The sequence below is a fragment of the Gobio gobio genome (assembly GCF_949357685.1).
Source record: "Gobio gobio genome assembly, chromosome: 19".
Lineage (NCBI taxonomy): Eukaryota > Metazoa > Chordata > Actinopteri > Cypriniformes > Gobionidae > Gobio > Gobio gobio.
The window spans coordinates 44047231-44072423 of NC_137112.1; the positions used below are offsets into that span (position 1 = coordinate 44047231).

The 25193-nt window shown below is 39.5% G+C and overlaps 1 protein-coding gene across 1 annotated transcript in view; it reads right to left on the reverse strand.

Moving 5' to 3' along the window:
- bsnb (bassoon (presynaptic cytomatrix protein) b) overlaps positions 1-24948 on the reverse strand; it is a gene marked incomplete at its 5' end in the record, with an annotated part of 153961 nt that extends 129013 nt beyond the window's left edge. Inside the window, one exon of the mRNA XM_079845371.1 lies at positions 24770-24948. Within this exon, the coding sequence (XP_079701497.1) occupies positions 24770-24948 (179 nt within the window). The remainder of the gene's footprint in view (positions 1-24769) is intronic.
- Positions 24949-25193: the final 245 nt, after the last annotated feature.

The window sequence follows — 25193 nt, forward strand, 5'->3', positions numbered from 1 at the left end:
TGCTGTGCGGGTGTTTCTAATACAGCGTCTATGGGAGTGACGGTAAAATTAACACATTTCTCTCTTTTCACTGCCATTATCAATCTATTTTTTCCCTCTTTTTGAAAGTTGTGAAATCACTATCGTGGCGTTTTTCTTTTGCTATTTGAGCAAATGGGCACACACAAAAATATTTAATGTATTCTCTCATTCACCGCTATAATATTAAACCCAACTATGACGACTTCCGCTCTCCGCTTTCCGCGTAGTGTAAAAACTAACACTTGGACATGGCGACAAAACACTACTTACTAACTCAACCAGGCCTTGTCCCTTTTTTTGCATATGCCTTGGGCAGGAAATATTTAAATAAGGGATATTGTGACATGTTTGTTTCCGGAAAAAAAATATAGACTACAATCGATGCGTTTCAAGGAGTTCAGAAACAGGTTAGGTATAGTACTGATATAGAGAATAACTCCCTTTGGAGTGTCTTTGTAGTTTTGCAGATATTTTTTTTTATACGGAAGCTTGTTTATGCCACAGCATAAGACATTTTTTTATAATTGCGTCTTTTTATCTCACAATTCTGACTTTTTTTTCCAATTGCAAGTTCACAGCAACCTTTAACAACCTTCCACAGAAATGTTTTAAAACATACAGAATTAATGAGACCTGCAGAGACCATTCAATCAAAACTGGAGCTTGTAGACCGTGTCAATTAGCTTTGAGATCAACATATTTCTTTTTAATGCTGTTCTTTTGAACCTTCTATTTAGCAAAGAATCCTGAAAAAATTTAATTGAACAGCAAAACTGTTTTAAACATTGATAATAATAGGAAATGCTTCTTAAAGGTGAAGTAAGCTATTGTTGAAAAAAACCTATAAAAAGTGGATCAGACAGAGCACCACAACAAACTTGTAGCCAATCAGCAGTGGGGGGGGGCATGCCCACTCATGATAGGGGAGGAGAGAGAGCAAGAGGGAGATTTGAAGAAAAGAGACATGGATGAGAGACATTACAAAAGAGAAAAGTTCAGAGGAATATCACTAGAAAAAGAAGGGTTATGATCAGGCAAGAGTTTGCATAAATAGAAAAGCTTTCCAGTGCTGGAGACACCCACGCGGGAACGCCTTAAAACGGACACCGAAGTTGCATTGCTTCTGCTCCATACATTGTTTTGTTCGTTTGTCATCTTCACTTGATTTTTCGTGAATCATTATTTTGCTGCGCTTCTGCTATGATATAGAGACATCCACTCTTGCATATTGCATTTTAGGGGCGGGGAAATGAAGGGAGGGTGTGTTTGTTTGGGTTGATTTCAAATATCAACAGTGTTCAACAACAATTCTCAAAAATCACATACTGCACCTTTAGGCAGCAAATCAGCATGACTTCTGAAGGATCATGTGACACTGAAGACTGGAGTAATGCCGCGTTCACACCAAACGCGAATAGAGCGCCAGGAGCGAGTGATTTCAATGTTAAGTCAATGGAAAGGCGTGTTGACGCACGTCTGGAGGTCCTGTGGCGCGTTAGACGCGTTTCGTGCAGCGCGATGGACTCGCGATTCCACCTTGTTCGCGCGAATTGAGCGTCTTGCGCGAGTGGTGCTTTTTGTGCATTCACGCGTTTGAAGCAAATTCCCGTCTGACGCCCGAGTTGAAAAATTTGAACTTTGGCGTCAATTCGCGGCGCGTTAACCAATCAGGAGCCTGCTTGCTGCTGTCACGTGGTAAAGTGACGTGATGAGAAACCCTGCATAATTTAAAAATACTACTATTGTGTCACAAAATTTAGTTTTAAGACTTTTTCAGTTGAGAATATAGTTGTTTAAAGCAGCACTAGGTAACTTTTCAACCTTTATAATATATTTTCAAGACTCTTGTGATGATACATCGACTTACAATAGGTTGAATGACACGTCTGCCATAGCCTGACGGGGTTTGTATCGTTTTTAATCGTACTTTTTCGGGTTTCGGGTAGTAACCCGAGAACAAAAAGAACTACAAAATTCGACCGCTTTACGGCATATACGTCACTTCCACCACCACCCCCACTTCCTTAAATTCGGACATGCGAGCCCAACTATCATTTGTTTGCCGAATGTTATAGTCATGGCCGAAGCAGCACAGAAAAATAAGAAAGCAAAGGTTCTGTCGGAGGAAAGCAAAAAGAGGAAACAAGAAAGTGATCGGATTAAAGGCAGGACGAGGATCAACATTGGGCCAGCGTTTGCTCGTTGGCGTGAGCTGAAGGAGGAGGGGCTACATTCTTGCAAGTAATTGGTTTATTTGTCTTGCCTCAAGCTATAATGCAAATCGATTTTTCAAATTTGCAGATTCATCTATGGTAGCTTGATATAATATTGACGATATATGGTTATTACCTACCACTCAAACATTGAATTGAAGTATCATATAGATTCTGTAAAAAAAAAGATTCTGTGTTTTTGGAGTTGTGAGATCCAGGCGATCACCTGGCACTCATTAACCCCGGCAAGAGCAGCCTTTCCTCGGCCAGTCCTTCTGACGTTTGCCGCTGGCTCTGATGTCCTGTAGTGGTTTGTCTAGTGTTGATCTAACGGGCGATCTTTGGTCTCATGAATCTATAATTTGTTGTCTGTCAAATCATTTTGACTGAGGGCAAAGAGAAGTTTCATAACTTTATTTTTTAGGATATTTAAATACATATGCAGTGAAGATAATGTAGGTAGTGCGTTGCCTGGATCACATTTGTGTGGCTATTAATGTTTAATATATATTTTTAATGAAAATGAAAGAGGAAGAGTGGTGTTTTATGACATATTTCTCCTGGAGCACCTCGAACGTGCGCCTATTTCGATTCAAACGCTCAATTTATACGCATGTCCAATGGATTCAAAATGTTCAAGCGTCCAACTAGACGCGATTTTGACGCTCTATTCGCGGTTGGTGTGAAGGCAGCATTATGATGCTGAACATTTAGATTTGCCACCACAGGAATAAATTACATTTTAAAATATATTACAATAGAAAACACTTACTTTCAATTGTAATAATATTTCACAATATTACTGTATATTATATCAAACAAATGCAGCCTTCATGAGAATAAAAGACTTTTACCCCATAGTGTATAAAGCCTAGGGCAGATACTACACAAACAGGGATGCCGTCTGTAACATTGTTTGCTAACATACCCTTGAGACACGTCTGTCACCAGTAGTTTATAAACTTCAACTTTGAATGTTAGTGAGTAAAACAAGCAGGGCCATGGTTATTGACAGGGTGATTCGATACACCATAACTTCAGTGGTGTCTAATCAAGCAGTTATTGTGTCTGCTATGATTGATTGTCTCATTAACTGAAGCATGTACTTCTTATAATTATCTAGTGCTTAGGTAATTATTTGTGAATGCAGAAATCATAAAAAACATAATGGAGCACTGATTAACAATTTCTACTCTGCGTCTCGATGCAGGTAATCATTTTACTTTCTGTGGTCATTCTATTCAAAGTGCATGGCAAATTTAGATATTTAGACATTTGACCCCCAGACAACACACAAGACCATATATCTGCTCAAATAGAAAAACAGATATAAAGAAACAATACGAATGTGGACATACAGATTTTCCTCAGTTGTGGTGTCATTTCAATCACAACAAACAATTTTTGCCATTAATAAAGTTACCCGGTTAAGAAAACTTTTCCATTTAATCAGGGCCGTCGCTAGTGGGGTGAAAGGTGGTGACAATTATAGGGGCCCCCACTGCTCAGGGGGCCCCACTAAATTCCTCTACTCTTATGAATCATTATAATATATACATTTGTATGCCTGATAGTTCAGTGAAAACCACAAAAACATGGAAAAAGTAGTTTTCCAAATCTCCTCTCTCCCCCTCCCTAAAAATGGTTTAGTCTCAATCTGATGGTTATTCATTATTTCAGCTTAATCAGCGGAAAACAGCAGAGAGACCCAATAAAATCGCAAGTCCCACTCCAGCTAGTAAACAGAAAAAACAATCACAGTTGAGGCTGCTCCGAGAACAGTTGAAGTCAGAAGAAAACTTACAGTGGAAGTGAAACTGACTGAAAATGTCAGGAAAAAATCTGGGTACCAGTAACGTCATGAAAAGGAAAGGGAGGCCAGGAAAATTGGAAAAGTCTATCAAAATGTTCTTTGACAAGACAAGTTGGTGTGATGGGATGCCCTGCCCCGATATTTTTGCTGTTCTATAGGCCTATTATATTGCTGGAAGGACTACTTTAAAAAAAGTTTATTTAATCAATTTCTTGTCTTTTGTTGTTATTTTATCTGTCTTGCATAATTGCTTGATGACTGTAAACAAAGTTATTAATCGCTTAATGCCAATTTTTATATATTATTTTTTTTACAACTTTGTATATAAAATAAGTAAAACCAGATGTGGGCCTCCATGCCCATATCTTACAGGCCTATCGTTACCGTTTATATACCGTATATGATATGACTGGAGGGCGTTGGGGGCCCACATCAATGTTTTTTCAGGGGGCCCAGAATTCCCTAGCTACGGCCCTGTATTTAATATAAAGATGATTTAATAAAACATACTTGCATATGCAAAAAATGCATATGTGCAAAAGTTATTTATGTATTCTTTTTTTTCTTTATCATTACTATTATTTTAAAGAAAAAATATATATTTCTTATTTATTCTTTCATTTTTATTTTTAGTCATTTATGTTTGTCCAATTAATGACAACACTAGAGGTTCCCAAACGAAGGTTTTATCAGATTTGGCTTAGTTCTGAGAATAATTTTTAATTATGTAAATTCACGTGTTTTGCCATGTCCATTAGTATGTGTGTGGGCATAATGACGGATCGATGATGGAAGGATGGAGGGACTGATAAACAAATGGACGGAGAGATAGATGGATGGATGGAGTGATAAACGGATGGATGGATGGACGGAGAGACAGATAAATGATTGGATGGATGGATGATTGGACGGTCGGATGGATGGACAGATAAACTAATGGATGGACAGCTAAATGGATGGATGGATTGATAGACATAAAAACAGCAGGATTGACAGCTAAATGGATGGATAAATGGACGGACAGACTGATGGATGGGCGGATGGACAGATAAACAGATGGATGGACAGATAAACAGATGGATGATAAACGGATGAATGGACAGATAAACAGATGATGGATGGATGGATGGATGGATGGATGGATGGACGGATAAATGGATGGATGGATGGAGGGACAAATAAACAGATGATGGATGGATGGATGGATGGATAAACGGATGGATGGAAAGATGGACAGATAAACAGATGGATGCATTGATGGACAAAAAAACAGATGGATTGATAGCTAAACGGATGGACGGATGGATGGATGGATGGATGGATGGATGGATGGATGGATGACAGATAAACAGATGATGGATGGATGGATGGACGACGGACGGACAAAAAAACAGATGTATTGACAGCTAAACGGATGGATGGATGGATGGACGGATAAACGGATGGATGGATGGACAGATAAACAGATGATGGATGGATGGATGGATGGATGGATGGATGGATGGATAAAAGGATGGATGGATGGACAGATAAACAGATGATGGATGGATCGATGGATGTATGGATGGACAGACGTACAGACGGATAAACAGATGGATGGATGGATGAATGGATAAAAGGATGGATGGATGGACAGATCAACAGATGATGGATGGATGGACGGACGTACGGACGGATAAACAGATGATGCATAGACGGACGTACGGATGGATAAACAGATGGATGGATGGATGGATGGATGTACGGACAGATAAACAGATGGATGGATGGACGGACGTACGGACAGATAAACAGATGGATGGATGGATGGATGGATGGATGGATGGATGGATGGATGGATGGATGGATGGATGGATGGATGGATGGATGGATGGATGGATGGATGGATGGATGGATGGATGGACGTACGGACAAATAAACAGATGAATGGATGGATGGACGGACGGACGGATGGATGGATGGATGAACGGACGTACGTACGGATAAACAGATGGATGGATGGACAGACGTACAGACAGATGGATGGATGGATGGATGGACGGACGGACGGATGGATGTACGGACAGATAAACAGATGGATTGATGGACAGATAAAGGGATGAACGGATGGATGGACATAATAATATTTATATAAAAACAGAAGTCTATGGTATATTCTCATGTTGAACCCGTGCATCACATCACCAGCTCCCGCTGACATTTCATCCTCTGAATTCTGCTTTACATTCATCCATTCTATATGCAGCACGACAATACTTTAATCCTACCACTAAAATAAAATCCTAAATTGGGCACAATTGCATCTACAAAGGGGCTTAAGTGTTTCCCGAGCACGAGTGAGCGTTTACAGTGATGCTCTCCTCTCTCTGCAGTCCATAAAGGGGCTAACAGCAGCCTGAGACAGCCAGGTCTGCTGGATCAGATTCATTTGGATCTGTAGTGCTGAGCAGTCCCTTCACTCCTCTCTCTGCTGCACGGAGCCTGTGTTAACACCTCTGATGAGTCACAGAGTGACAGAAGGAGAGGACAGAACCAGTGGGAGTCAGCTCCACATGAGAAGAACAGACATGGGTGAAGACTGACAAAATGAATTCATGTCTCCTCTCGCTCCAGATACAGTCCCACGAGGACTCGAGTGAAAAGAACTACACTACACTTCTGTGTGGAGTCTATAATCATGTAGTGCACTATACTGTACAGTCAAGTGCACTATATGGTGCACAAGAGTACATACCACACAATTCATTTTTACTTGTCTCTTTTTATTCTTTTATAAAGGCAAAAATCTGGGTTACAGTGAAGCACTTACAATGGAAGTCAATGAGACCAATAAATGTTACAATAGTGCAGAAACAAGATATAAACACATTGGGCCTCATTCATGAAACACGAGCAGAACGAATTTGTGTGTAAAGCCGCTCTGACGTAAATTTTCGGATTCACGAAAATATTCATTTTTTCTAAATGTTAGTTGGTATGAAAGAAATTTCCACCAGCTCCCTACCCCGTGTAAATGGTGCGTAATACATTTGAACGTTCAATGTTCTAATTTAGGTAAACGGATGACATTGCATTTAGATGCACTATGTACCATAATACTATTTCAAGAGTTGATTTGCCCCGTTTTTTTGTTTTTTTTTACTGTTCAACGTTGGGTAATAGTCACTTTTTACCAAGCCGTCCAATCACAGTGGAGGAGGGGCGGGACAAAAACTACACCGACCAATCACAGTGGAGGAGGGGCGGGACAAAAACTACACCGACCAATCATCCCACTTGTACTCCGACTGAACAACAATAATGGAGAAGTTAATACTGCTTTTTACTGAATTTTTTATATTCTGTAATATTCTTCAAAATGAGATACTAGTAACACGTTACTGCCATGGATATTCTGTATCATAGCAACCAAAGAATCTCAGCTGGAAAAGCGCTTTCAAGCGCCACCAGCTGGCCGTTTTCAGAAGAGCACCAGGCGGTTTTTAGCTGGATAAAAATGCTTCGGTGGACATATAATTGAATATTTCCTGCTAGGCAATTGGTCAATTAGTCTCTTTAGCATTTATGCAAAATACTGGAGCCAAACCTGAGAAAGAATTCCAGAAGATTCCGCAGCGTTCCTGCACACGTCATTTGCAGTTGCAACTCATGGGAGGGATTATGCTAATTATGAATGAGCGCGCACGCGCGTCTTATTTACGAATGTTTGCTATTCATTAATATACCGTACACACGTTTAACTACTGAATCCGTGGTATACAGAGCTTTTGTGAATCTGGAGGAGAGCTTTCGTAAAGGTCCATTTTACGCATATATTTACGAAAGTTTCATGAATGAGGCCCTATGTGTTTACATGATTTAATGTGAAAAAAAACAGCTTACTAATCATTAGTAAAGTTAGGCCTATATCCAATTGAACAACTTTTTTGCCATGACAACACAACACCATAAACAGCCTATAACAACTAAGATTTAAACAGCTTTACAGCTCAAATATTACAGAGGAATTACTGTAAGTGCTTGATTTTTTAAAAATGAGGGTGGCGCTCTAATTTTGATTGACAGGTTTGAAACGTGCAGAGTTATTCAATGTGTTGACGTAATTTCCACTGAAACAGGAAGACAGGGCGGGATATATCCAAAAGCTCCACCCTTTTTTAAATAGCCAATAGCGTTTTGTTTATACCACATCTCGGCCAGAGCTGTTGAGCTTGGTAAAGCCGCAGTTTCCTCCTATCTCTGACCGTTTCTCCTCCATATCGCTTTAAAATACAGCATTCTATGCAGAATCCACATGAGTCCGATATGTTTTGTGGTCTGTGCTGACTCACACATATGATCCGCTCTGTGCTTTCGTGTCTCTGGACCGGAGCAGACTGTGTGTGTGTGTGTGCACTGTGGCGATTCACATGACATTAACATGTAACCAGACCTCATTAACCCGAATGGAAAGCATATTTACACCGTCTGAATCGTTCCCTGAATCGTTAAGCATTTGATTGGACAGAAAATCTGATGAGAAGCAGAAGTGCAGAGATGTCATCAAAATCATTGATCCATATTGGCGGGAGTGAGAGACTGTAATTCTGAATGCTTATATCTTCTAAATGCGAATATTTAATTGTTTTGGAGCACACTAGCTTATAGATAACAGTAAGGCTTACATATTCATACTAAAAGCCAAAGAACTTCAATTGTGATTTCATGGGGACTTTAATGACGCACGACACACGCATTGAATGCTATCATAATTGCTGTAATGTAGTATTTATTGCCTCAGGGTGTTGTTACAATTTGTGGAGGAATTCCAGTGAGGAAAAGAAACAAACATAAAACAAATACAACAGAACTATATAAAGACTATTCACAGGAGCATATGTTAAACTAAACAATTTATACTTTTATTAATTTGATACACTACTAGCTCCATTTTTCACCACAGATTTACGTAGGACAATTGTGCAAGTAGGGTTCACTGCATCCTGCGGTGGACATCTAACCTCATCCAAAATGTCACCTTGAGACCATCCATACCCGTTTTCCCCCTATGCATGACCGGGTGTTAACCACATTTTCTACTGATTGAGAGAGGAAATACTGCAGTAGATTGACTAGAATGCCATATTTTACTGTCATGATGAGTGAATATTGTAGAAAAATTCCACACTAGAGTTAATACAGGTTTGCAAAGCTCCTCAAAATGATGCTATGGAGAGACCACCAATAAAACACAGACCTGTAACACACTCATTACACATGGATATTAAAATATGACCACAGAGAGAGAGAGAGAGAAAACTGAGTTGAGGGCATCGTAAGCATTTAAAAAATCTTGTCTTGTTGTTATAAAAATCCTATATAACACATCAGTTTAACACAGAAAGAATTAGCAGTTACTTTTTTGCCCGTTCTTCTTTGATTTGTCAGTTTATTTATTAACTTACATCATTCATTGTCTTTTGTATAGCAGAATAATCCATCGTGTCATCGCGGTCGTGATCAGACTTAAGGTTTAGTGTAGCCTAATCAGTGCCCATTTCATTTGAAAAATACGTGATGAAATATGTGCGCATACACGCTTCGGGTTCACGTTTAGAGCACTATAGTATATGAAAAATGTCCAAAATTAACTTAAGACGCGCTCGCTCCGGTCTATATCTGATATATGACCCATGTGGTGAGCGTTGTTAAACTCATCGCGGCTCTCTCGCGCGCGCCGTGTGTAGTTCGAATTCTCCACTGTAATCAAGCGCTGAATCCGAAATCGCCCCTTATAACCTCAAATAGGGCATTATTTGGAGGGGACAGCGCTTTATAGTGGACGTTATTGAGTGCACTCATTCTATCCCACATCGCACCGCAATAACGAGTGTACAGCCGCTGTACACACAATGGTTGTCCGACTTCACGCACTCGTTTTCATTCACTCCTTCAAATAAAGTGATAACGTAGGGAATAGTGAATGGGGGTATAGGAGGCGATCTCAGCTGTGCTCTGACTGCTCTCACTAGTACAGTGCAACAGTGAAATGCGTCCCCTCTCAAACAATGACGTGCTGCGCTGCGTTCCGAACGTTGTTTTAGCGACATACCGGTATTGCGGTATCATCAAAATTCATATCATAACAAAAATAAATACCGGTATTCGGTATGAACCGGTATACCGCCCAGCACTACTTAAAGGGATAGTTCACCCAAAAACGAATTTATGTTTATCTGCTCACCCCCAGGCCATCCAAGATGTAGGTGTCTTTGTTTCTTCAGTAGAACACAAATGAAGATTTTTAACTCCAACCGTTGCAGTGTGATAGTCGTATAATGCATGTCAACGGGGATATTTCAGAGTATGAGAGCAATGAGAGTAAAAACACATAGACATAGGAATCCATATTAAACCATGCGGCTCGTGGCGACACATTGATGTTTTAAGACACGAAACGATCGGTTCTGCGAGAAACCCAACAGTATTTATGTTATTTTTTACCTCTTATCAGACGAATGTCATCTAGTATTCCCAGCGCCATAACTTCCGGTGAATAAGGTCAAAATACTGGTGAGATCAAAGATTTATAAACGTAGATGCCTCATTCGACCGATCCGCACAGGCACTAATGAGGATTCTATGTATATGTTTATGATCGCCTTATTCGCCGGAAGTGATGGCACGGGGACGGCTGATGCAGAGCCATAGAAAAAAAGGAAATACATTTTTAAATATGGATATTTTTCTTACACAAACGCATCGATTCGCTTCAGAAGGCCTTTATTAACACCCCGGAGCGGTGTTGAGCACGCTGTTTGACGGACAGATGCATTTTTTATGGACTTCAAAAACAGAGCAACTATTACTGCCATTATAATGCTTGGATTAGCCAGAACATTTTTAATATAACTCAGATTTTATGCATCTGAAAGAAGAATGTCATACACCTCAGATGACTTGAGGGTGAGTAAATCATGGGCTAATTTTAATTTTTGGGTGAACTATCCCTTTAAGGAAAGGTTTTAGGTGAGTTTTAGAATGTAGGTTCCATATTAAAAGGTTTTTTTAGGAGTACGGGTAGGTTTCGAGTGGGTTTCAGTGCGATCTGTCATTAAAAGAGAAACCCAAGAAGTAAATTAAAAAGAATTAGGTGTGAGGGTTAAGTGTTCTCGATGCTTCTTGTTTCAAAGTTAATGAGGAAGTGCGTTTTTTCCCTCCAAGCCACTTCACTAGAAATCCAGCCCTACAGCTAATTTCATTGGTTAAGGTTACAGTGACAGTGACGGGTAGGTTTAGGGATTAGTGTTTGATGTAGGCAGACAGTACTGTGATTGACATGGCCAATCAAATCTTAAGAATCGGCTGCAGGGCGGAGTTTCCGCTGAACTGGTTTAACGTATTTGGACATGTGCGTGGCTTCTGATGTTACACTTGAATGTGGGCCGTGTTGGATGTCCACCGCAGGCTCCAGCGAGACGCTTCTTGTGGGGCGCTGTGAAGCTGGGGAGGACTCAGGCACCCGCGGCCCCGCTTAGTATCATAATACATGCCTGCTAAAGCCATGAACTCAATTTTTATAATTCCCGCCCACTTTATGACCTAAAATAGTCTAGAAAATCCCCAAAAAAATTTGTCTATGTTTGTCTATGGTCTATGTTGGATGGATATTTTGGTGGGGCTCTGCCTCATGCCCTTATAGACGTATCATATGCCTATTAGGGCTGCAACAACTAGGCGATAAAATCAATAATGAAAATCATCGACAAGTCGGGTCTGCCCTGCTTCCACCAGTCGTGCCAAATTACAGCACTGAATAACACAATTCTATGGACAAAATGCATCTAGAAATAGTGGAGTGAAAACAGAGTGAGCTGATACGGGAAACGTACTTGATCCAAGTGCCCAAAACATGAGAAGTCTTTATTTTAAGCTTCAAGTTAATGCATTAGTGTTTAACATACCCTGCCATGCTCTTTGACAGATGTGTGTGCATCCTCAGCGCAAAATGTTTATTTTACACAGGGCCGTTTTTAGGCATAGGTGAACTAGGTGAAATATGAAATATGAAATACCACCCTGAAATATGATTGCCGCCCCCACTGGTTCCCCTAACACTATTGGATCGGAGTACTGTCAATTACTGTCTGAATGTTGCATGTAAAGTGTGCATTTGGAGCGCTCAACACCATTAGATCAAAGAGCTGGGTCAAAGCTTTGGCAAGGTAACGCTTTTTTTAACCACACAATAAAGCTAAATTCAAAGGCCAATTAAAAAAAGGTACAATAAAAAGTGCACAAATCTGTATTTTGTTAGGGCCGTATTTGTGGCAGTCGAGAAATCACGCTGTGAAATGGGCAGATAGTGTAATATTGCTCAGTGTGTATTATAGAGGCAAGATGTAGGCTAACCACACACACTTTAGCATTTCATGATATCATTGTATTTAGACTCTATTAAGCTTTCTTCTCTTACTTGCACCTCCAAAAGGTGTGTGTTTTTGCGCTAATGCATTGTTAAAAGATCAGTGTGTAATTGTCCCATATAGCCTAAAACTTCAACGGCCAGTTTAAAAAATAGTATAATAAAATGTGCTAATTCACAATATTTATTATCCTTTATTAAACCGCTTTGTCGAATTGAATGCATCTTTACGGGTGGTGTTGAAAGCTGAATCGATTCATTCAGTTCTAATAGTGTCGTACAGGGCATAGTGTTGCGTTATTTAAAGGGGAAGTTCAAGCGTCAATGAGAAACAAAGACCGCACTGAATCAATTTTATTCTTGTTACTTTCATGTGACTAGTCAAGCTTTTATACGTAGTTTCCAAATTGTATTTGCATATATTTGTTAATAAGGATTACAGTTCCAAAATGGTATGTATGTATGTATTTGTTAATAATACCAGTAATACCATGTTGCTTTTTAAGATTTGGCTGAAGGGTGCCAATAAGGATTTCGCCTAGGGCGTCAAAATGGCTAGAAACGGCCCTGATTTTACAGGTTATATCCGTATCTGTAAATGTTCCTATGTGAGTATTTCCGTTTTACATGAACCAGTCCGGACAGCTTTGAACTTCACTGAACACCGGCGCTCGTGTGCTTAAAACAGACACAACGCACTCGAGAGGGAGACAATTAATACTGGCTTCCAGTTACATTTAGGATCGATTTTAAAGTACTATTAATTGTATATAAATCACTCAATGACCTAGGACCTCAATACATTGCAGATATGCTGATTAAATACAAACCCAACAGATCACTCAGATCATCAGGATCAAGTCAATTAGAAATACCAAGGGTTCACTCAAAGCAAGGAGAGTCTGCTTTCAGCTATTATGCCAGCCGTAGCTGGAACCAGCTTCCTGAACAGATCAGATGTGCTCCAACAGTAGCCACTTTCAAATCCAGACTCAAAACACATCTGTTCAGCTGTGCATTTACTGAATGAGCCATGCCACTGTACGTCCCACTGATTGCACCTTATCTTATGCATTTACTCAATGAGCTCTGTGCTTTGTCCGAACTGCTTGCACTTTAATTATGTGTTTCAATTTAACCCTGTTTTATTTTTAGATTTTAATTATACTTTTTATTTTTTATTTTGTTAAGGCTGTCTGGGTGGAAGAGGTTGAGAGACGGGGGAGCGATAAATCGAAATCCCTCCGGTGCGAGGACGATCCGTTTAGATCTGCTCTGACGGATAGATCTGTAAAGCCTTGGTGGTAAGAGGAAGGACCGTGTAGATCCGCTCTGACGGTCAAACAAAGTAGAGATAGCCCTGGTGTTCCTGTCCAGGAAGATTTGTCTGTAAGGGTAATGTTTAAATGCACAGTTACCTGACAAATATTTTTTGAGTACTCCCTCCGGTGCGAGGAAGACCCGTTTAGATCTGCTCTGGCGGGTAAAACATCTAGAGAACGCCCTCAAGTTAGGCCAAGAAGATTTGTCTGTAAGGGTAATGTTTAAATGCACAGTTACCTGACAAATATATTTAAAGTAAACCTGACTCTCCATTTTCTTCCATCCCAGATAGGGGATTTCATCTTTATTTTTATTTCCTTTTAATTCCTATTATAACTTTTATACTCTATATATATTTTTATTTTATTCACTTATGACTATTTTAACTTCATTTCTGTGTAAAGCACTTTGAATTGCCACTGTGTATGAAATGTGCTATACAAATAAACTTGCCTTGCCTTGCCTTGCCTAGCCTAATATTCAGCGCAAAAACATTCATTTAGCTGAAATATCTGCTGTTGGACGCCAAGTTTTGTTTTAAAAGTCAACATGTAATTCAAGTATTTTATGTATTAGTAACTGTAAAGGGATAACAGTGTGTAATTGAATATAAATGTAAGACGTTTCTTATAGCCTATTTACAGGATAAAGAAATTACAGTAATGGGTTACTGTGTCTAGTGAATGTGTGTGTGTTCCTGCAGAACATTCCTCTTATCTGCTAACACAGAGTTTGTGTGTGCGTTTTTCTTCTTTAACATCATTTTAACACAGGGATTTAAACTGTCCTTTTGCTTAGTAACTTTTGCACATAATGTAGGCTATAGCATGGGTTTTCAAACTGGGGTCCGGGGACCCCCAGGGCTCCTCCAGAAGGTTCTAAGGGGTCCCCAGAAAATTTCAGAGAATAACAAAGCAAAAATGGACTAACCCAGCATTTGGGTTGTTTTAACCCAGCATTTGGGGTTTTTTAACCCAGCGATTGGGTTGTTTTAAGCAAACATTTAACCCAACCGCTGGGTTAAAACAACCCAAATGCTGGGTTAGTCCATTTTCAACCCAACTTGGGCTATTTTTTACCCAGCATTTTTTAGAGTGTAGACCTACTTTCCAGAATTATATACGTTTGCTTTGTATCTTTCTAGTGAGTTTCTCTCACTATAGTCCCCTTTATCTCACTCACTGGATTTGTCAGTATTCTTAACGCAGTGCGTAAGATGCTTACATACATTATTGTGAAAGTTGCTTATACAAATCATTTTTAATTGAAAGTGTTCTTCTTCAGGTTTATACAGCCAACAATAAGTATAGCCAAATTAAGTTTGGAAACAATATGTTGTATTTATAATGTCACACTATTTATCTAATGGTTTAAATGTTTTTTTTCATATACATAAAAGTATATAGATGGTTTTTAAGCAGGGGTCCCTCATACAAGAGTCATTATATTTGGTGGTCCTTGGCATCATAAAGTTTGAAAACCCCTGGGCTATAGCACAGATTAGAGGATGGATACCCGACCCGAGCCCGATGGGACCCCGTCGGTAACTGGCGTGCCGGGCCGGGTTCGGACAGATATTTAGAAATAATGTTCGGGTTCGGGTCGGGCTCGGTCACGTCAGCGCGATAAGGCATTGAACATTTGAAATTTAAAACAGCTTATTATGTAGGTAGCCAATGGGCCTGTTTAACTTGATGCAAAGGTATGTTTTTGTGATTAAAATAATTAAAAAATATTACCCTAGTCTTCCGGTGTGCAGAAATTTGTTTATGTAGCTGTGACAACGCACAACATGTGCGTGCATATTGCATATTAGGCTACATGTGGCTGGCAGGACCATCGAGCAGAGGAGGACAGCCTTGAAGCCATCCACAGTTGATGCAATCCTTTTTCTGCATAAAAACCTGGATTAGCCTAAACTTTGATGGATGGATGGATTATGTAAATAGATCCCATGTTGCAGTTTAGTAGCTATACAGTTTTTCGAGAAAAATGGTAAGAGTGATTTTCATTTCAATTAAATGCATTTGTGTTACGTTAATGTTTTGTTCTGTTAGCTTGGGCCATTTTTGGTAGACCTTTGTTCATTTAATTTCAATTGGTTATTTGATTGGGCCCTGTGTTAACGTGTGTATTTGTTTCAGGGCCGTGCACAGGGGGGTGGCCCGGTGGCTAGAGCCACTGCCCTCATCAGCTGAGGTGCCCCTCTCGCAGTCTATGGTCGCTACCCATCCCCACTAAAAGTGTCCTGTTTTCCCTCCGCTAAAGATCCACCGATTCCACAAATCCGCTCCCGTGTTTTCCCGCTTGCTCCCCAGCGTCACTCAGAGTCTGCGCGCGGAAATCTGGAAAGCGGAGACCACAGTTCCAGAATTTCGTCGCATTAACAGTAGTATGCATTACAATCCGCGGAATTAGTAATTTGGTAGTTTGTTTTTGTAGTTCTGTCTGTATTATTTTGCTCCTGATCTTCTAATAATGCTAACAACTTGTACAAAATACACGTTCTTGGAAGAGAATTATAATTCTTGTTTAATCAAGTTTTTGTACCCGAAGTGACACTAACTTTGCTGTCGATGGCACACTTTGTAGAATATATATATAGGTCTAATTTAATATAATAGCCCATAAACTGTTACAGAATGTATAAATTACTTTTGATATAATTTGTATTACTATTTAGGCTATATCTTCCGTGTCATAATGTAAAATAAAAAAAAATTCTACTTAATTTTATTTTGACAATTTCGTAGAATAATTGAATAACTGATAAAAGAAAAATCTGAATCCCAGTAAAAGATAATCATTGACTTATGTACAAGCATATCAATATTTACTTATTTAATTGACCATATTTTAATTAAAGATATGTCATAATAAACATAGGCCTAATATTTTTTGTCATGATAGAAATCACTCAATGAACCTAGCCTATAGGTATTTAATGAAAGTGAAGATGCCTGAAATGTACATCTAATTCATGAAAATATTCAATAATAGCCCCGTTAATTACAATAAGTATTACATTTAAAAACAATAACAGCATGCCACTTGGGGCCTTCTGTGCCAAATATGGCTGGGTCATCTTACCCCAAGAGTCTAATTTTATCTTTTTTCTTAAAAATAAAAGCTATAACATTTACTCCACAAAGCCAAAAACATTGTGTCCGCAAATCCTTCATTAACAAATAGACACAAAAACTTTGATCTTCAACATATTACAATGTCATATATCACTATTTTCGATAGACACAAAATTAGATCAAAACTGTTTTGACTGACTAGTAAGAGTAAGATGGATAATTTGTATGGACAAGCTCCCAATCCTCGCCCCCAATGCCACCCCACCCCAGTGCCCCTGTTCTTGGTTTGGGCCACTGCCCCTCAAAATGTCTGTGCACGGCCCTGATTTGTTTCCCCGTCTGCACGCTGATGCACTCATCTGTAAACATTTCAGAATGCCTTCCTACAGTTGCTTAATAAAAGCGGGCTTTCCACACGAACAAACGTACATGTGTCATTAGTATGAGAAAAAGAAATAGATTCGGGTTTGGGTCGGGCTCGGACATAAATATCTTAATGCCTGTCGGGCTCGGGTTGGGTTCGGACAGAAAAATGCGGCCTGATCCGCACTCTAGTACAGATATACCCTCACGAAAATATCCATGGTTTTTATTATAGTAAAACCATGTTTTTTTGGCGTATTGATTAACAATGGTATTTGTGTAGTTATACAAATGGTAAAGGAATACGTCGACTTTTTGGGACTTTAGCTTATTCACCGTATCCCCCAGATTTTGATGTGTATAGTTACATCGTGTACTAAAACCGACGGAAAATGAAAAGTTGCAATTTTCTAGACTGATATGGCTAGGAACTACACTCACATAAAGGATTATTAGGAACACATACTAATACTGTGTTTGACCCCCTTTCACCTTCAGAACTGCCTTAATTCTACGTGGCATTGATTCAACAAGGTGCTGAAAGCATTCTTTAGAAATGTTGGCCCATATTGATAGGATAGTATCTTGCAGTTGATGGAGATTTGTGAGATGCACATCCAGGGAGATCTGGTGACTATGGGGGCCATTTTAGTACAGTGAACTCATTGTCATGTTCAAGAAACCAATTTGAAATGATTCGAGCATTGTGACATGGTGCATTATCCTGCTGGAAGTAGCCATCAGAGGATGGGTACATGATGGTCATAAAGGGATGGACATGGTCAGAAACAATGCTCAGGTAGGCTGTGGCATTTAAACGATGCCCAATTGGCACTAAGGGGCCTAAAGTGTGCCAAGAAAACATCCCCCACACCATTACACCACCACCACCAGCCTGCACAGTGGTAACAAGGCATGATGGATCCATGTTCTCATTCTGTTTACGCCAAATTCTGACTCTACCATCTGAATGTCTCAACAGAAATCGAGACTCATCAGACCAGGCAACATTTTTCCAGTCTTCAACTTTCCAATTTTGGTGAGCTCGTGCAAATTGTAGCCTCTTTTTCCTATTTGTAGTGGAGATGAGTGGTACCCGGTGGGGTCTTCTGCTGTTGTAGCCCATCCGCCTCAAGGTTGTGGCTTCACAAATGCTTTGCTGCATACCTCGGTTGTAACGAGTGGTTATTTCAGTCAAAGTTGCTCTTCTATCAGCTTGAATCAGTCGGCCCATTCTCCTCTGACCTCTAGCATCAACAAGGCATTTTCGCCCACAGGACTGCCGCATACTGGATGTTTTTCCCTTTTCACACCATTCTTTGTAAACCCTAGAAATGGTTGTGCGTGAAAATCCCAGTAACTGAGCAGATTGTGAAATACTCAGACCGGCCCGTCTGCCACCAACAACCATGCCACACTCAAAATTGCTTAAATCACCTTTCTTTCCCATTCTGACATTCAGTTTGAAGTTCAGGAGATTGTCTTGACCAGGACCACACCCCTAAATGCATTGAAGCAACTGCCATGTGATTGGTTGATTAGATAATTGCATTAATGAGAAATTGAACAGGTGGTGTTCCTAATAATCCTTTAGGTGAGTGTATACTCTCATTCCTGCGTAATAATCAAGGAACTTTGTGCCGTACCATGGGTGCAGCGGCGTAATGATATTACGCAGCACCTGAAAATAGTCCCAGTAGGCTTGCTGGAGCCGTTTACCTCTAGTCTTTGTGCTAAGCTAGGCTAGCGGTGGGTGCGTCAGACAGAGTTATGGCACGGAGATGAGAATGGTATGTACGGACTTATCTTACTCTGGGGGATACGGCAAATAAGCTAAAGTCCCAAAAAGCCGGCGTGTTCCTTTAAACTATGGTTAATTTGTGGTTACCATGGAATAAATAAAATAATGTATTAGTTATTTATTTATTTTTGGTTGCTTGTTTTATTTGTTGTAAAAACTATGGTTAATTCTTGGATATATATTTACTATGTATGTTTTCATATAGAACTCAGATAACAAGTTTGTTTGAAGGACAGCATTGTCAATAAAAAAAGGGTTTTTATCAGATTAATCGGAAAAATTATCGGCCAGCTAATCGATTATCAAAATAATCATTAGTTGCAGCACTAATGCCTATACTACACTGCAATACAGAGCACCATTACGGTTGACATACACTGAATATGTCACGTTGGTACAGTAAGGTTTGAAGGCCGGGGGAACAGTGAACAACTAAAGATTAAGTGTCATGTGATGGAAGAGGTCTGAAATGTGAAGATGTGGCGTTAACCTTTTTAAAATTGGCCTTTCGACATGTGGGCCGGGGTGCATCACTATATTCTATCTGTTTTCTTCCGAGGCTTAATAAATGGGGCGGTTTAAAGATACTGAGCGGGAGCATAAAAGGAACGCTAAAAGAATGCCGCAGGCTCACAGAGAACATTTATTCGATTTCTGTGTCATTACAATTCAGGTCCCTTTTATGGGGGTGATGTTTGGCGGCTAAGACAGCGATGTTCCTATCCCATCTGCTGGGAAATAAAGCGCCGGATACTGTTCTGTCTCTTCATCCATCTCCCTCATTCTTCCTGTCTTTCTCTTGGTCCGCGTTTCACTAATAGCACAAACAACACCTACACACTCCCCCCGAAAAGTCCACACAAACACACTAATCGCTTCTGGTTCCTCATTTTGGCCGTCAATCAAAAGGACACATTCTGAGTTTGTACCATGAAAATGTTCAAACATGCCGATTCTCAAACTAATTTCAGGCTGTCACATTAACATGCTTCCCCATGTGATTAGATTCACGAAACTATATAGTTACATAATTCAATCTTAATGAAAATATGATTAGAAAACACAAGACTCTGTAATACTGGGAAAGATTTGAAACTGTCGATTGCTAGTTCAAACTATTCTTTAGTAGGAAACTTCACTACAAGCGAAAAACAAAACTATACTAAAGCTATGCAAGGGGACTATATCATTTGACTTTAATTTACCTCAATTAAAAAGATCAATATTAATCATGACAGCAAAAAAATTTTTCAATTACATAAAACTAAATATCAGCCTAATTTACACTACTGTTTAAAAGTCTGGGAAAAGTAAGATTTGTTTTGAAAGAAATTAATACTTTTATTCAGCATGGATGCATAAAATTGATCAAAAATAATTAAGTAAATGTATTTATATTAGTGATGTAAAATCGATTAATCGCATCCAAAATAAAAGTTTGTTTTTACGTAATATATGTGTACTGTGTAATTATTATGTATATGAATACACAGACACATGCATGTATATAGTTAAGAATTTTCTTTATATTTATATATAAAATATTTATATATAATATAAATTATATAAATATATACACATGCAAATATTTCTTAACTAGATACATGTATATGTGTGTATTCAAACGCACATAATAATAACACACAGTACACACATGTATTATGTAAACACAAACTTTTATTTTGGATGCGATTAATCGATTTGATAGCACTCATTTTAAATGTTACAAAAGATTTTAATTTCAAAATTAATGCTTTTCTTTTGAACTTTCCATTCAGCAAAGAATCCGGAAAACAATACAACATGGTTTCTACAAAAATATTAATGAGAAATATTTCTAGCTCATCAAATCATCATATCGGAACGATTTCTGAAGGATCATGTGACACTGAAGACGGGAGTAAGGATTCTGAAAATTCAACTTTGATCACAGGAATAAATTACATTTTAAAATATATACAAATAGAAAAGTTATTTTAAATTGCAATACTTTTTCACAATATATCTGTTTTACTGAATTTTTGATGTAATAAATGGGGCCTTGGCAAGCAGAAGAGACTTCTTTTTTTTTTTAAATACCCTAAACGTTTGAACAGAACTAAATATTTATTTCACTACAAAATGAAGTCATTCAAATAAAACCATTTCATTGAAATGAACCATCCAAATGAAATGACTCACTCAAATGATTCAGGCTTCCTCAGGCTATATGACAGAGTATTTGATGGGTGGCTTGTTACTAGAATTTTTTAAAAAGCTCATTTACAGATAAATTTAGTATTAATGTTACAACTTCTAGTAAGTTTACTCCCCAATCTCGCTGCTTACAGTTTTACAAAGCCGACCACAATGCTGTGAAATGATTTTAAAGACCTGCTTCGGCGAAACATCAAACTTTAAAACCCGTTTTTAAAGATTTCAGAGCGAAAGAAACCCATGTGGAGATTAGCGCAAGGTCTCGGCTCATCTGTAGGCATCACACGCACTTCACCAGTGAATGATGAAGTGGCTTGATACGGTACATAAGACATAACCTCACTCAGACATGCAGCCGTTTCGCACACTATGCATGTGTGTATGACGGGATGACATTGGTCAGAAAAATCTGGGCATTACAGAACATCAATAAAAACACGAGAAGGACGCGAGAAGTAGAAAAAAAGCAAGACTCTTGGAATGGCCCATGAGAAAAAAACTATTTCCCCTGCCCAGGTTGTAATATCCTCAGTGGGTTTGCTTCTCCCTCAAACACTCACCCAAGGCTACGACTGCGACTACACACCCATTCAGGAGTTTTAATGATGCCGGTCAGACACAGACAGACAGCCAGTACGTGCAGCAGGGACATTACCACCGTACAAATGCATCCGTACGTCCAAACAGATTCAACTTTAGCTTATGAACAAACCAATCAGGCCACAGAGAAACGCTGACATCAATAATATAGTCTTGCTCTGAGAGGCCCGACTATATAAACAAACCGACAGCTAGGTCACCCTCCTGCAACAAATACATTTCATTTGCATCATTGCATTGTAAATCGATGTTTCAGGTTGGCTACACGGCGTATCTGCACTTCGAAACACTTGAGACGCAGTTGAGCAAGATGCAAAACATGTCTTGTATATCTAGCATACAACAATGATTCTCAACCATTGGGTGGCAGGGAAAAACACTGCTAAAAGCAAATCATATATTACAGCTAACCGTATAATTGTGCATATTTAGAATAGGAAAATAAATGAACTGAGTCCCATATGTTTTGTTGTTGAAGTCGAGGGTTGTGCATCAAATCAAACTTTACAATATTCATCTGCGACTGTAGATGCAAGTCAAATGATCCTTATTCAATCTATAACAATGTTTCTCAACCAGTGAATGGCACTGATAAAACAACTAATTGTATAATTGTGACTACACCGAACAGGCATAACATTATGACCAGGTGAAGTGAATGACACGGATTATCTCTTCACTTGTTAGTGGGTGGGATATATTAGGCAGCAAGAGAACATTTAGTTTTTTTGTTTTGCGAGTTTGACAAGGGCCAAATTGTGATGGCTAGATGACTGGGTCAGAGCATCTCCAAAAATGCTCCCTGCCACAAAGCAAAAATGGTTCAGGAATAGTTTGAGGAGCACAACAACGAGTTTGAGGTGTTGACTTGGCCTCCAAATTCCCCAGATCTCAATTCAATCGAGCATCTGTGGGATGTGCTGAACAAACAAGATCCATGGAGGCCCCACCTCGCAATTTACAGGACTTAAAGGATCTGCTGCTAACATCTTGGTGCCAGATACCACAGCACCTTCAGGGGTCTAGTGGAGTCCATGCCTTGATGGGTCACTGTTTCGGCAGCAAAAGGGGAACCAACACAATATTAGGAAGGTGGTCATAATGTTATGCGTGATCAGTGTATTTAGAACAGGAAAATAAATACGTTTATCAACTTTTACAATGGAAGAGAAAACGAGTCCCATATGTTTTGATGTTGAAGTCGAGGGTTGTGCATCAAATCAAACTTTACAATATTCATCTGCGACTGTAGATGCAAGTCAAATGATCCTTATTCAATCTATAACAATTGTTCTCAACCAGTGAATGGCACTGATAAAAGTAATTTTAAAAAATGCAACTAATTGTATAATTGTGACTACACTGAACAGGCATAACATTATGACCATATGTTTTGATGTTGAAGTCAAGGGTTGAGCATCAAATCAAACTTCACAATTCATCTGTGCATGTAGACGCTAGTCAGATTATAATATCTCATTTATTACAGTTGTTCTCAACCAGCAGGGAAACAATGCTAAAAGCAATGGATAAAACGCAACTAACCGTATGATTGTGCATATTTAGAACAGGAAAATAAATATCAACTTTTAAAATGTTAGAGAAAACGCTTCCCACACGTTGTGTTGTTAAAGGTCATATATCCAATCAAACGTTATAGTATTCTAGCATAAGTCTCATGACTCATCCATACAATAAATATGGGTTCAACCAGTTTGTGCCAACCCTAATGCGCTTTGTGCAATGAATTACTGACTGCCAAGAGCACGAAAAAATTGAAATCCGAGAGATGTTTTTGTACAATAACCAATTTTGGTACTGTGCTGGGTCGCCACTTCATGTCCAATGTAAAATCTGTGTCCTGAAGCAAAACCGCTTCAGTACAATATTGACCCCGAGAGAGTAAATATGCAAACAAAGTTGCAATACAAAAGTTTGAATAATTCCAAATCCATCAAATGCGAGGAAATTCACACATTGCATTATTTAAAGATTGTAGAGGGAGACAGAACCGGAGATGTGAGAGGGGTGGGGAGGAACAGAGAGAGGTGGTAGTGAAAAGATGTTCGCTTGCACGTGTAACAGATCAGTCACATGGATACCCGTCAAAATTTTATCAATTATTAATGCTATAACATTTTATCAGGCTTGCACTCTCAGAACCCTCAAGTGTCTTTTAGTACCAGATTTTAGTACCAGTGCATTTTGATATCAGCACTGTTAGGCGTGGTTGACAAAGCAAATAAATTGACTTCATTAAACGGCCCTGACTACATCATACCAAAGCAAAATGAGGTGTATGTGAATAAATAAGAGTGTATGACACACCTCAAATTATCTCAGAGCATGCTATTCCATCAGACACCAGATTTCCTTAAGTATTGCTGAATGCATATGATCATCTCTGCTGGCTTAATACGCATCTGTCAATATTATCAGATCATAGATATCCATTCAAGCTCAGAAACTAACATAGGTGGCTTGGTTCTGGACAGAGCCAGGCTCGCAGCGCAGACTGTCTGTGATGAATGCAAATATACACTAAATAAAACACGCAAAACATCCTCATATGGCTGCTTATGTACATATGCATGCTCATATGTAAATAGATATATGCATCAAGTATGCCAGAGATCAAATAACCCTATGAGTTCAGCATATGTTAGTTGATTCCTGATCTCGTGCACATATAGGTTTTTAGCTGACAACTGGCTTAGTAGGTTTAGGTCATGCATATCATTGGATGGAAATCATCGGGTGTGAAGTGCAATTAAGAAAAGGCTGTTTAAAACATAATGATCGATTGTGAATAGGGCTAAAAGTGACTATAGTTCTTTTAAATGGAAAAGCACAAGATTAGACCTCACAGACTCGTATCGTGTAGCACAAAGCATTGCATTGAATTCATACAAATATACATGTGCCAGAAGCTTTTGAAATGATTCGGGATACCTGTTCATTCCCGGCCCGTGTCCGGTGCCCATTCCCCCGGCAGGCGCTCCGTTGCTCGGCTTGTGGAGCTGTCCACCGCCCGCTGGTGCTGAAATGGAAGCCGGGGCTCCAGCCGTGGGGACAGCGCCTCCCGGTTGCCCCGGCTGGCCCTCTCCTTCGAGGCTCGCTTCATTCCCCATAGTCCCTCTGAGTGAGACGGAGGAGAAAGACGAGATCTGCTGACTAGCGTCTGATAGGGGTGTATTTAAAAAAAAACTGGGAGAAAACTCAGCGCAGCTCCTCTTCCGCCATCATCACCTACAATCCAGCATCCTGAGCGGAGCGCGCACGCGTGCGCCCAGCGGAAGGGCTCGACCGAGCACGCGCAGAGCGGGGAGCGTGCAAGAGAACAGAGGCAGGGCGGAGGAGCGGCGTGAACGCGCTT